The 14,157-nt window shown below is 41.9% G+C and overlaps 1 protein-coding gene across 2 annotated transcripts in view; it reads left to right on the top strand.

The window, feature by feature from the left end:
* Positions 1-14,157, top strand: part of INTS4 (integrator complex subunit 4) — a 133,244-nt gene that overhangs the window by 58,561 nt on the left and 60,526 nt on the right. For both annotated transcript variants that reach the window (XM_055283030.2, XM_063641406.1), the window contains exon 9: positions 13,934-14,005. In XM_055283030.2, coding sequence (XP_055139005.1) covers positions 13,934-14,005 — 72 coding nt within the window. The remainder of the gene's footprint in view (positions 1-13,933; positions 14,006-14,157) is intronic.

The following is a 14,157-nucleotide window of genomic DNA, read 5'->3' as shown; positions in this document are numbered from 1 at the left end:
GCATGATTTATAGTCCTTTGGGTATATACCCAGTAATGGGATGGCTGGGTCAAATGGTATTTCTAGTTCTAGATCCCTGAGGAATCGCCACACTGACTTCCACAATGGTTGAACTAGTTTACAATCCCACCAACAGTGAAAAAGTGTTCCTATTTCTCCACATCCTCTCCAGCACCTGTTGTTTCCTGACTTTTTAATGATGGCCATTCTAACTGGTGTGAGATGGTATCTCACTGTGGTTTTGATTTGCATTTCTCTGATGGCCAGTGATGATGAACATTTTTTCACGTGTTTTTTGGCTGCATAAATGTCATCTTTTGAGAAGTGTCTGTTCATGTCCTTTGCCCATTTTTTGATGGGATTGTTTGTTTGTAATAGGCAGTTTTAAAAAGTAATCCTTAAAGTAAGAATCATTCAAAATTTTCAGTTTTGTACTCTATAGGATCTGAAATTTATTTGCATAAAGTTGTATGTATAACATGGTACATTGAAAGGATTTCTACTTGAATGACTCTAACTTGAGTCACATGCCTTGTGTTATAATTTCATGTTAAATCCTAACAGCTTCAAATTATATAAGTAATTATGTTTGTATTCAGAAATAATAATCATTCTTATCTTGCTGATAATAATAATAATTACTACTATGTATCGAGTTCCTGGCCCACTAAATGAGGCATTTTTAGTGATACATACACACATAAATACACATATATTGACATATAAATATTAACCCACTTCTTTATATACAAGCACACATGCCTAACTCATTTGCATACTTTTGCAAGTCACTTTTAGTCTTTTTAAACTCTCTGAGGTAAATGTATTAGTTATAAATAACAAAATGAAAATTTAGGAATGTAGTATAATTTGTCTAAGACCACACAGATAGTAAATTGCAGATGAGGACTTCAAACTTCATAATCTAAAGCCTATGTATAATCCTTTCCTGGTGAGTATCCACTTACACATTGGGATTGGCCATTTAAGGTCCTGCTGGTTTATTAGTATCTCTGTGCAAGCTAAGAGGTAAGGCTACCCTATTCCAGCCCTCCAGTAGATAAACCTGTGATCAAGTGATTTGTGTATAATCTTTCATTAAAAATTAATTAATTTTAAAAAATTGACACATTGGTTGAACTACTTTACAGTCCCATCAACAGTGTAAAAGTGTTCCTATTTCTCCACATCCTCTCCAGCACCTGTTGTTTCCTGACTGTTTAATGATCGCCATTCTAACTGGTGTGAGATGGTATCTCATTGTGGTTTTAATTTGCGTTTCTTTGATGGCCATAGATGATGAGCATTTTTTCATGTGTCTTTTGGCTGCATAAATGTCTTCTTTTGAGAAGTGTCTGTTCATATCCTTCGCCCACTTTTTGATGGGGCTGTTTGTTTTTTCTTGTAGATTTGTTTGAGTTCATTGTAGATTCTGGATATTAGCCCTTTATCAGATGAGTAGATTGCAAAAATTTTCTCCCATTCTGTAGGTTGCCTGTTCACTCTGATGGTCGTTTCTTTTGCTGTGCAGAAGCTCTTTAGTTTAATTAGATCCCATTTGTCAATTTTGGCTGTTGTTGCCATTGTTTTTGGTGTTTTAGATATGACGTCCTTGCCCATGCCTATGTCCTGAATGGTATTGCCTAGGTTTTCTTCTAGGGTTTTTATAGTTTTAGGTCTAACATTTAAGTCTTTAATCCATCTTGAATTAATTTTTGTATAAGGTGTAAGGAAGGGATCCAGTTTCAGCTTTCTACATATGGCTAGCCAGTTTTCCCAGCACCATTTATTAAATAGGGAATCCTTTCCCCATTTCTTGTTTTTGTCAGGTTTGTCAAAGATCAGATAGTTGTAGATATGCAGCATTATTTCTGAGGGCTCTGTTCTGTTCCATTGGTCTGTATCTCTGTTTTGGTACCTGTGGCGATTCCTCAGGGATCTTGAACTAGAAATACATTTGACCCAGCAATCCCATTACTGGGTATATACCCAAAGGATTATAAATCACGCTGCTATAAAGACACAAGCACACGTATGTTTATTGCGGCACTATTCACAATAGCAAAGACTTGGAACCAAGCCAAATGTCCAACAATGATAGGCTGGATTAAGAAAATGTGGCACATATACACCATGGAATACTATGCAGCCATACGAAATGGTGAGTTCATGTCCTTTGTAGGGACATGGATGAAGCTGGAAACCATCATTCTCAGCAAACTATCGCAAGGACAAAAATCCAAACACTGCGTGTTCTCACTCATAGGTGGGAATTGAACAATGAGAACACATGGACACAGGAAGGGGAACATCACACACCAGGGCCTGTTGCGGGGTGGGGGGTTGGGGGAGGGATAGCATTAGGAGATATACCTAATGTTAAATGACGAGTTGATGGGTGCAGCACACCAACATGGCATATGTATACATATGTAGCTAACCTTCACGTTGTGCACATGTAACCTAAAACTTAAAGTATAATAAAACAAACAAACAAAAAAAATTGACACATTGTAATTGTATATATGGGGCACAAGTTGATGTTTTGATACACATCTGTGTTGAATATTAATCCAATCAGTATAGTTAGTATAGTTATCACCTCATACATTTCTCATTTCTTTGTCATGAACTTTCAACAGCCTCTCTTACAGCTATAATATTGTATATTTTGTAATATACAATATTTTACTGTTAATCACAGTCACCTTTATGTGCACTTGAACACCAGAATTTATTTCTGCTAATTGCGACTTTGTATCCGTTGTCCAGTCTCTTCCCATTCTCTCCTACTCCCTCCCCTCCCCACTGTCTGGTAACCACTGTTATACTCTCTGCCTCTATGATATCAATTTTTTTTTAATAATTTAAGTGCTGGGATCCATGTGCAGAACGTGCATATTTGTTACATAAGTATACATGTGCCATGGTAGTTTGCTGAACCCATCAACCCGTCATCTACATTAGGTATTTCTCCTAATGCTATCCCTCCCCCAGCCCCCCACCCTCCGACAGTCCCTGGTGTGTGATGTTTCCCTCCTTGTGTCCATGTGTTCACATTGTTCAACTCTCACTTATGAATGAGAACATGCGGTATTTGATTTTCTGTTCTTGTGTTAGTTTGCTGAGAATGATGGTTTCCAGCTTCATCCATGTCCCTGCAAAGAACATGAACTCATCCTTTTTTATGGCTGCATGGTATTCCATGGTATATATGTGCCACATTTTCTGTATCCAGTCTATCATTGATGGGCCTTTCGGTTGGTTCCAAGTCTTTGCTATTGTGAACAGTTCTGCAATAAACATACGTGTGCATGTGTTTTTATAGTAGAATGATTTATAATCCTTTGGGTATATACCCAGTAGTGGAATTGCTGGGTCAAATGGTATTTCTGGTTCTAGATCCTTGAGGAATCGCCACACTGTCTTCCACAATGGCTGAACTAATTTACACTCCCACCAACAGTGTAAAAGTGTTCCTATTTCTCCACATCCTCTCCAGCATCTGTTGCTTTCTGACTTTTTAGTGATCGCCATTCTAACTGGTGTGAGATGGTATCTCATTGTGGTTTTGATTTGCATTTCTCTAATGACCAGTGATGATGAGCTTTTTTTCATATGTTTGTTGGTCACATAAATGTCTTCTTTTGAGAAGTGTCTGTTCATATCCTTCACCCACTTTTTGATGGGGTTTTTTTTTTTTTTTTTTGTAAATTTGTTTAAGTTCCTTGTAGATTCTGGATATTAGCTCTTTGTCAGATGGATAGATTGCAAAAATTTTCTTCCATTCTGTAGGTTGCCTGTTCACTCTGGTTAAAATAGTTTCTTTTGCTGTGCAGAAGCTCTTTAGTTTAATTAGATCTCATTTGTCAATTTTGGCTTCGTTGCCATTGCTTTTGGTGGTTTAGTCATGAAGTCTTTGCCCATGCCTGTGTCCTGAATGGTATTGCCTAGGTTTTCTTCCAGAGTTTTTATGGTTTTAGGTCTTATGTGTAAGTCTTAGATCATGCAGTATTTGTCTTTCCATGTCTGGCTTATTTCACTTTACATGATGTCCTCCAGGTTTATCGATGTTGCAAATTACAAGATTTTATTCTTTTTTTATTTTCTTCTTTAAGTCAGGATCTTGCTCTGTTGCCTAGGCTGGAGTGCGGTTCTACGATGGCACAGTCATAGCTCACAGCAACCTCAAACTCTGGGGACTCCAGCCTGGACAACAGCGAAACTGTCGCTAAAAAAAATTAAAAACCAGATTGTTCTTTTTTGATGTAGCCATTTATTGCTGTACACTTATCTCTTAGAACTGCTTTTGTTGCATATCATAGGTTTTGGTATATGTTTTAATTCTTGCTTGTGAAGTATGTTTCTTCCAGGCAATGTATACTTCAATTTTGTGTTTTAATCTATTCAACCAACGTATACCTTTTTTTTTTTTCTTCCTTTGAGACAGGGTGTCTCTCTGTTGCCCAGGCTGTAGTGTACCTTTTAATTGAAGAACTTAATCCATTTATATTCAAGATTTTTTTCTTCTTCTTCTTTTTTTTTTTTTTTTTTTTGATTCTTTGAGACAGGGTCTCACTCCGTCACCTAGGCTGGAGTGCACTGGTGTGATCTCAACTCACTGCAACCTTCACCTCCTGGGTTCTAGTGATTCTCGTGCCCCAACCTCCCCAGTACTGGGATTAAAGACATGTGCCACCACGCCCAACTAATTTTTTTGCATTTTAATTAGAAGCGGGTTTTGCCATGTTGGCCATGCTGGTCTCAAACTCCTGGCCTCAAGTGATTCGCCTGCCTTGGCCTCCCAAAGTGCTGGGATTACAGGCTTGAGCCACTGTGCCCAGCTATATTCAAGATTGTTATTGATAGATAAGGTCTTATTTCTGCCATTTTGTTAATTACTTTTGGTTGTTTTTGAGATTCTTTGTTCTTGTCTTCCTTTCTTTTTGTTTACCTCTGATTTAGTGGTTTTCTGTGGGGCTAAGCTTTATTTTCATTCTCTTTCCTGTTTGTTTATCTGCTGTAACTTTTTTCTACATAGTTACTACAGAGTCTTCAGTTAGGCTGGTGTGGTGGCTCTTGCCTATTATCCCAGCGCTTTGGGAGGCTGAGGCAGGCAGATCGCTCGAGCTCATGCGTTTGAGACCAGCCTGCGCAACATAGTGAGACCTCGTTTCTACTAAATAAAGAGAAAAGAAATCAGCCAGGCATGGTGGCACACACCTCTAGTCTCAGCTACCCAGGAGGCTGAGGTAGGAGGATCACTTGAGCCTGGAAGATTGAGGCTGCAGTGAGCCGTGATCAGGCCACTACGCTCTAGCATGAGCATCAGAGTAAGACTGTCTGAAGGGGGAAAAAAAAAGTCTTGCAGTTGTAATAGAATGTTTTAAGCTGATAGCAACTCAATTTTGGTTACAAAAAAGGACCCTAGACTTTTTCCCTCCTCCTTCAATTTATATTTTTGTTGCCTTAATTTTCTTCTTCATATGTTATGTGTTCCTTAGCTACTATTTGTAGCTGTTGTAGTTTTTGACCATTTTAAATTTAACCTTCATACTAGCAGACTGAAAATTTTATATGACATATTGTATCACTGGGGTTTGATCTGTTTGATTTATGAGTTTACCTTTACTGGCGAGTTTTTTTTTTTTTTTTGGAGACGGATTCTTGCTCTGTCACCCAGGCTGGAGTGCAGTGGTGCGATCTCAGCTCACGGCAAGCTCCGCCTCCCGGGTTCATGCCATTCTCCTGCCTCAGCCTTTCCGAGTAGCTGGGACTACAGGCGCCCGCCACCATGCCCGGCTAATTTTTTGTATTTTTAGTAGAGACGGGGTTTCACCATGGTCTCAATCTCCTGACCTCGTGATCCGCCCGCCTCGGCCTCCCAAAGTGCTGGGATTACAAGCGTGAGCCACCGTGCCCGGCCTACTGGTGAGTTTTATACTTTCGTGTGTTGTTATGATAGTGATTGTTATCCTTTTGTTTCTAGTTTTAGCATTCAATACCTTGAATATATTAATTCTATCCCATTCTCTCCTGGTCTACAAGGTTTCTGCTGAGAAATCTGTTGATAGTAATGGAGATTCTCTTGACAATTTTCTCTTGCAGCTTTTAAAATCTTAGTCTTTGACTTTTGATAGTTTGATTATAATGTACCTTGGAGAGGATCTTTTTGGGTTGAATCTAATTGTGAACCTTTGAACTTCCTGAATCTGGATGTCTGTATTTCTCCCACTACTTGGCGAGTTTTCAGCTATCATTTTGTCAAATAGGTTTTCTGTGCCTTTCTCTATCTCTTCTCCATCAGGCAATCTTAAAATGCAAATATTTGTTGCCTATTAATGTCCCATATGTTCCAAGGTTTTCTTTTTTATTCTTATTTGTTTTTTTTTTTTTTCCTCTTAATGGGTTATTTCAAAAGACCTGTCTTCAAGGTCAGAAATTCTTTCTTCTGCTTGATCCTAGTCTATTGTTGAAGCTCTCAATTGTATACTATTTTAATTTTTTTCATTGAATTCTTCAGCTCCAAGATTTCTATTTGGTTCTTTTTTATGATATTGATTTCTGTTGAATTTCTCGTTCATATCATGAATTGTTTTCCTGATTTCATTTAATTGTTTGTCTGTATTCTATTGTATCTTACTGAGTTTCCTTTAGGTCACTATTTTGAATTCCTTTTCAGGCATTTTGTAAGTGTCCTTTTCTTTGGGGTCTGTCATTGGAGACTTTTTTCCTTTTTTTTTTTTTGAGGCAGGATCTTGCTCTGTCACCCAGGCTGAAGTGCAGTGGCATGATCGCAGCTCACTGCAGCCTTCTCCTCCTGGGTTTAAGTGATCCTCCCACCTCAGCCTGCTGAGTAGCTAGGACTACAGGCACATGCCACCTCACCTGACTATTTTTTTATATTTTGTAGAGACGGGTTTTGCCATTTTGCCCAGAATGGTCTTGAATTCCTGAGCTCATGCTGTCTGGCTGTCTTGGCCTCCCAAAGTGCTGGGACTACAGATGTGAGCCACTGCCCCCAGCCAGGAGACTTACTGTATTCCTTTGAGGGTGTCATGTTTCCTTGATTTTCATTTATTGTGTCCAAGATACTGGATGTTGATATCTGTGCATTTAGTAGAATAGTTGCTCTTTTCAATTTTATTGAGTAGCTAGTATATAGTAACAGTCTTTTTCCTGTAGATGGTTTTAGGGTATTAGCTGGGTATGGTGTGTTGCCTTTAGTTCTGGGTGGACTCAGTGGGTGGTGTGATAATCCTTGTCAGCTTCAGCTGTAATCTTCAGCTATAGTCCTAGTCATTGATGTTTGCAATTGCCTCAGTTGCCTAGGCTGTGGGAGTTTGCGATGGCAATGCTATAGATGAGGGTACTGAGCTGATTTTTGGCCAAAACATGTACAGGCTAAAATGGCTGCCAGGCTGTCTATCTGGTTTTCCAGGGGGGCAGTAGTTACTGCCGTGGTGGCTGTTGTGCTGGGCTCAGGCCTTTGCTGCGGTGGCCTGCTGGGCTGCTCTGTGGCCATGTAGGGAGATGGGGCTACTGCCTGGTTGGCTGTTGCTTTGGGCTAGGCTCAAATGCTTTTGTGCAGTGGGGCTGGGCAGTTTGGCAGCAGTCTATGGTGGGGGCCAGGGCTGCCACAAGACCAGCTGGACTGTGTGCTTTGGGACTGTGGGACTCTATTGTGGCCTGTTTTAGGGGACAGGACCATTGAATTGCCAGCCATCAGGCAGGGCGTGGGCAAGTGGTTCTGTGACGGGTTGTGAGGGGGTAGGGCTGCAGCAGGATTAGCTTTTTGGTTGAGTACTGCTGTGTGCATACTTGGCAGCCCAGATGGTTGTATGGAAGAGGGGTGTTGGGTAAAGCGCTGCCAGCTGTCTATTTGATGGCTTCCTTACTGTGCAGGTCTGTCTGTTTTCTGGGTGGTTGGTAGCGCTGTGTGGGGTCTGATGCTGTGATCATTGTCACTCTGTTTGACCTAGACTCTATGTGGATGGGGTTATGGTGCTGCAGGCCACGTGTGATCACGGTAGAATGATGGCGGGTTCTCAGGGATGAAGAGAGTCAGTTGCTACTGGTCCCCAGGGCAGGATGCACACTAGTAGTGAGTCTAGCTTCAACTTGGTGCCGTGCTACAGCAGCTTAGGACAAGGTAGGCTCCCACTCTGAGGCAATACAGCTGAATGATCTCTTGGCTACTCTCCAGACTGGATTTGTGGCCACTGAGGACTTAAGGACTCTCCTTTATCAAGAATTGCTGGTGCCTGTGGCAGCAGTGGGGACCACTGATAGGTATCTCCAGCTTACTTTTTCTCTGTAAGAAGTTCCTCTGATTTTAAGCTGATTTTGGCAAGGGAGACAGTGTGGCAGGTAGGAAGCCTCACTCCCTTCCCTGTGATGCTATCCTGAGGCTTCCATGCTCCACAGGGATTTTGCCCTTTCTCTGGTGCTCTGCAGCATATATCTACAGTCATTTTAGTTGAAATATAGTTATTTGTTATTTTGGTCCCTTTTTGTTGTGGGTGATGTGTGCCAGGTAACTCTGGTGGGCCATTTTTTTTTTAAACAAATCTGCATATATATTGAGTATCCCCTATCCAAAATGCTTGAGACCAGAAGTGTTTTGGATTTTGTTTTGTTTTGTTTTGTTTTTGGATTTTGAAATTTTTTTTTTAATTTTTTATTAATTTTTTTTGCACACAAAAACAATAAACATTTTCTAAAAATACATACAAACAAAAAGATGCGTATCAAACATATTAGGAAGGTTGCACATGGGAAGTCGGGGAATAAAAATGGGGGGTGGGAGTTAAAATAAATGAGAGAGGGACTTTATGTGGATCAGTGATAATAACTCAATCCTCTATTTGACAAAGAAGAGGGAGAAGGAAGAGGAAGAAAAAGAAAGTGGGATAAAGGATCAGAAAGGGAGGAAAATAGAAAAAATTAGAGTATGACTCCAGGGTAGACCTGTTTTATTGTCACTGAGTTGGTTGGTTGGTTTGTCTGTTGTATTTTTCATGTTTCGCCAAGTTGGCCAGACTGGTCTCAAACTCCTAGCCCAAAGTGATCAACCCGCCTCGCCCCCCAGAGTGCCGGGACCACAGGCGTGAGCCACCACGACCAGCCCCCACATTGCTTCTGGTCTCTGTGGTAGACCTCCCAGACGGGGCGGCCAGGCAGAGACGCTCCTCACTTCTTCCCAGATGATAGGTGGCCGGGCAGAGGCGCTCCTCACTTCCCAGACGATGGGTGGCCGGGCAGAGGCGCTCCTCACCTCCCAGACGATGGGTGGCCGGGCAGAGGCGCTCCTCACCTCCCAGACGATGGGTGGCCGGGCAGAGGCGCTCCTCACCTCCCAGACGATGGGTGGCCGGGCAGAGGCGCTCCTCACCTCCCAGACGATGGGCGGCCGGGCAGAGGCGCTCCTCACTTCCCAGACGATGGGCGGCCGGGCAGAGGCGCTCCTCACTTCTTCCCGGACGGGGCGGCCGGGCAGAGGCGCTCCTCACTTCCCAGACGACGGGTGGCCGGGCAGAGGCGCTCCTCACTTCCCAGACGACGGGTGGCCGGGCAGAGGCGCTCCTCACTTCCCAGACGGTGGGTGGCCGGGCAGAGGCGCTCCTCACTTCCCAGACGGTGGGTGGCCGGGCAGAGGCGCTCCTCACTTCCCAGACGGTGGGTGGCCGGGCAGAGGCGCTCCTCACTTCCCAGACGGGGCGGCCGGGCAGAGGCGCTCCTCACTTCCCAGACGGGGTGGCCGGGCAGAGGCGCTCCTCACTTCCCAGACGATGGGTGGCCGGGCAGAGGCGCTCCCCACCTCCCAGACGGGGTGGCGGCCGGGCAGGGGCTGCAATCCCAGCACCCTGGTAGGCCAAGGCAGGCGGCTGGGAGGCGGAGGCTGCCGCGAGGCCAGACCAAGCCACCGCACTCCAGCCCGGGTAACACTGAGCACCGGGTGAGCGAGACTCCGTCTGCAGTCCCAGCACCTCGGGAGGCTGAGGCGGGCAGAGCACTCGGCGTCAGGAGCTGGCGACCAGCGTGGCCAAGATGGCGAACGCGTGCCTGCGGCCAAAAGAGAAAAAGCAGGCAGTGGTGGCGCGCGCCGGCAGTTCCAGGTAGTCCGCGGCGCGGGCAGCAGGGAGCCGAGTAGATTGCAGCGTGGGCCACAGAGGGAAGGAAGGAAGGAGGGAGGGAGGGAGGGAGGGAGGGAGGGAAGGAAGGAAGGAAGGAAGGAAGGAAGGAAGGAAGGAAGGAAGGAAGGAAGGAAGGAAGGAAGGAAGGGAGGGATTTTGATTGTTGGGCATCCCGAAGGAAGGAAGGAAGGGATTTTGATTGTTGGGCATCCCAAAGGAAGGAAGGAAGGAAGGAAGGAAGGAAGGAAGGAAGGAAGGAAGGAAGGAAGGAAGGAAGGAAGGATTTTGATTGTTGGGCATCCCAAATCTGAAATAGGCTCCAAAATCCAAAATCTGAAGTGCTCCGGTGAACATTTCCTTTGAGCATCATGTTGGTACTCAAAAAGTTTTGGATTTTGGAGCATTTTGGATTTCAGATTTTTGGTTGGGATGTTCAACCTGTATAATCTTTAGATCACCTGTTCAGCAAATCGACAAACACCGAGGACAGTTTCTGTCTTCAACGAAGTTGATAGTCAGGTAGCCAGGGAGAGCTAATCAGTGAATAATAATAACCTGGTACTGGTAGGAAAGAGCACCAACCACAACCACAGAAGGCTTCTTGGAGGAGCTGATCTCTGAACTGAGTTTTGAAGGATGAGTAACTAGGTAGCGATGCAGAGAAAGAGAAAATATGAGCAGGGATATAAAAGCAGTACATTATCATGCATAGCAATATACTAAGCTGCAATATCATACTAAACTACAAGCAGTTTAGTGCTTTCTAGTTGGGGGATAATGTTTAATATAGGGGATCTGTAACGAGGTAAGTTGGAGAGGAAAACAAAAGCCAGGTTCTGCAACAACTTAGCTTTGTAGCCTCGAGTCCATCTTGCTTAAAAAGTGAATAGTTTCCAATCCCTTTGGCTTATAGCAGTATGAAAAATTTTCTGATACGGGTTATATCAGAAAATTCAAAACCATGTAAAAGAGGTTAGCTTTTACTTGTTTATAAGTGCCCTATTTGTGGGGCAAAGAAACTTGAGGTCCCAGTAAGCAGATTCATGGGACTATTTAGAATACAGTCACTACTTTTATAAGCCTTAAGAAGTCATTGACCTTAAAAATTACAACATTTTCAGACTGTTAGGTTATAGACTTTTATGCATGTAAGTCTGCCCATGACTGGTCTTTCCCAGGGTAAATGCAGATATTCCTAGTTAGTGGCAGTTTTATGTCTGATGTACTTATCACCTAGTTGCATAGACTTACGTTATTTACACCAGTTGAGCAGTTTTTGCTCTTAAAGCAGGTGTGATAATTGGTAAATATCTTGTATCTAAATTTCACATACATTTAATAAGGCTCTCTAGTGAAATGGTTTTCTCAGTGTTAAGTAAGGTTTTCATAGCATTAACTACCTAAATTTAGGTTGTTAAGTAGTGCTAGTAGTACAGTTGGAGAGATTCCGTCTTAATCTAAACATACTTGTCTTGGTTAAAGTATACCAGAATGTAGCTTTTTTTTCTCATTGGTGAGGTGCACTTTATAATGAACTCATTATCTTTTTGGTCCAAATCTGTTTCTCTATGTTTTTGTAAATGATACTATCATCTGCTAAGTCATGAACCAGAGGAATTTGGGAATAGTTTTTCTATGTCTCACATCCATTGAGTCACAACTCTTATCAGTTCTTCCTTCTTGGCATCCCCTAAATCCATCCTTTCTCCATTTCCACTGGTCCTGCAGTAATAGACTTCTCACCATTTTTCAAGTAGATTACTATGCTATAGGACTCTTTGTGTTTGTGGACTTAAAATGGAAAGCTTCACCTATTCTTAGGTGACATTGAAAATGTATTTCAAGTAATGATATTTAATTTTTGGGGGCACAAATTTGCATAATACTCCCTCTGTGCTTCTGTGTTGGGTGAGCGTGCAGCTGAGGGCATTGGAGGAGGGCACTGGGAATTATGGATGAAGCAACTTACTGTGAAGTCATGAAAACTTTTATTCTAGTAGAAAAAAGCCAACAGCTAATGCTGGTGGTAAAACTAGAGAGAGATTTAGGAGGTCTTAAGCGTTTATAGTTCTTATTTATAAAATTGTTGTTTGGATTTAAAAAATGGATGTTAGATATGACATTGGCTCAGATCTATGTAACAAAAGAAAAAGTGGTTTTGAAACTACTTTAGTCAAAATAGTACAGCAGTTGTTTTTGTGGAATCATAGGAAAGGTGTTAACTTGAGTAAGGACATTCCCCAGGAACACATAATTTTCTATGGAAAATTTGATTAGAGAAAAGATCTGAGCCTGTATAAGCATTTCTGCATTTATTAACTTAGGAATTAGAGAAGATCTCAGATAAATTTCTTAATGTCTAAGACCTGCTCCAACAGCCTCTGAAACTGGTCTTTTTGCTTTCATTTTCATTCCTTATGGTCCATTAGTCATACTGTTGCAAGATGGGCTTTATGAAATATAAATCTATGTTCTCCCTTACTTGAAATGAGTAAGTTGCCTAATCTCAGCCTCAGTTCTCATCTAGAAAATGGGGGTGAGAGATATATGGGATTATTGGGAAGAATAAATTGGAAAAATATAAGTAAATACATTGTTGAGCTCATTAGATGTTTAACAGAGATTATGTAATAATTATTTATAAGGCAAACCCCTTACTATGGCAAATGAGGCTCTTTATTATCCTATCTGTACTGCCTCATTTTCAGGAGCCCTATCTTACGTTCCATTCGTAAAACCACTTAATATTTCCCACTTGGCATTTGCACTGTGATTTTCATTTCTCCAAGTATACCTCTCCCTGCCTGTACCTTAATACTGCTTGTTCTCTCCGTTCCCATGGCATCATTCATAGATGTGTATTACAGCATTTCATACCATATTGCAGTAATCTCTTTTCTTGTCAGTTTCCCTTACTAGTCTGTGAGATTGTTGAGTGTACAGCTGTTGTCTTTTTATTTTTGTATTCTTGTTCCTGGTAACGGTAGACATATAATTGAATGGTTGCTAAATATTTGTTTAATTGAATGCATGAATGAATGAACAGATGAATGGAAAGAAGAATGAAAAGGAGTGGAGAGTAGTCGTTAAAGGAAAGGATTTTGGAGCCTGGATTTATCTCCTAGCTCTGGAATTTATTCTTTGTGACCGTCAATGTGTTACTTAATCTTTTTGTGCCTTTTCTCCATATATAAAATGGGACTAATATAGTATTTACTTCTCAGGGTTATAGTGAGGATTTAAATGAGTAATATATGTCTAAAGCCCTTAGAATAGTACATGACACATAGTGGCCAGGCGCGGTGGCTCACGCCTGTAATCACAGCACTTTAGGAGGCCGAGGCAGGCAGATCACCTGAGGTCAGGAGTTTGAGACTAGCTTGCCCAACATGGCGAAACCCCATCTCTACTAAAAATACAAAAAATTAACCAGGAATGGTGGTGGGCACCTGTAATCACAGCTACTCAGGAGGCTGAGGCAGGAGAATTGCTTGAACCTGGGAGGTGGAGGTTGCAGTGAGCTGAGATCATGCCACTACACTCCAGCCTGGGTGACAAGAGCAAAACTCCATCTCAGGGAAAAAAGAAAGCGTAGTACGTGACACATAGTAAGCTCTATTTAGGTGTTAGCTGCTGCTAATATTTTTATTTTCCTGATGATTCGGAACCCATAGCATCTTTACTGTCATGAATAATATTATCTTTATGCACTTAAATTGGCTATAGACTCTGAATTTTAAGATAATGTTCAAATCATAAAAGTTGTTTTATATGCTCTGGTTTTTTTCTTTTTATAGGGCTCTATGGAGCAAGTCAGTTCTCATTTCTTGGAGCAGACCCTTGACAAGAAGCTGATGTCAGATCTGAGGGTACCTTTTATTCTTTGTTGTTTAAACTGGGTTTCTGTAACCAATGTAGGGGGGCAGTATGCTGAGTTGTGTTGATTTAACTTAGCAGCATTTGTTAAATTAACGTATGATAACTATATTACATTTTAATTTAAAATCTTAGTAAATTGAAG

This window comes from Symphalangus syndactylus, chromosome 6, assembly GCF_028878055.3.
Source record: "Symphalangus syndactylus isolate Jambi chromosome 6, NHGRI_mSymSyn1-v2.1_pri, whole genome shotgun sequence".
NCBI lineage: Eukaryota > Metazoa > Chordata > Mammalia > Primates > Hylobatidae > Symphalangus > Symphalangus syndactylus.
Note: the sequence above shows the minus strand (reverse complement) of the source record. Positions and strands in the feature narration are given on the sequence as shown.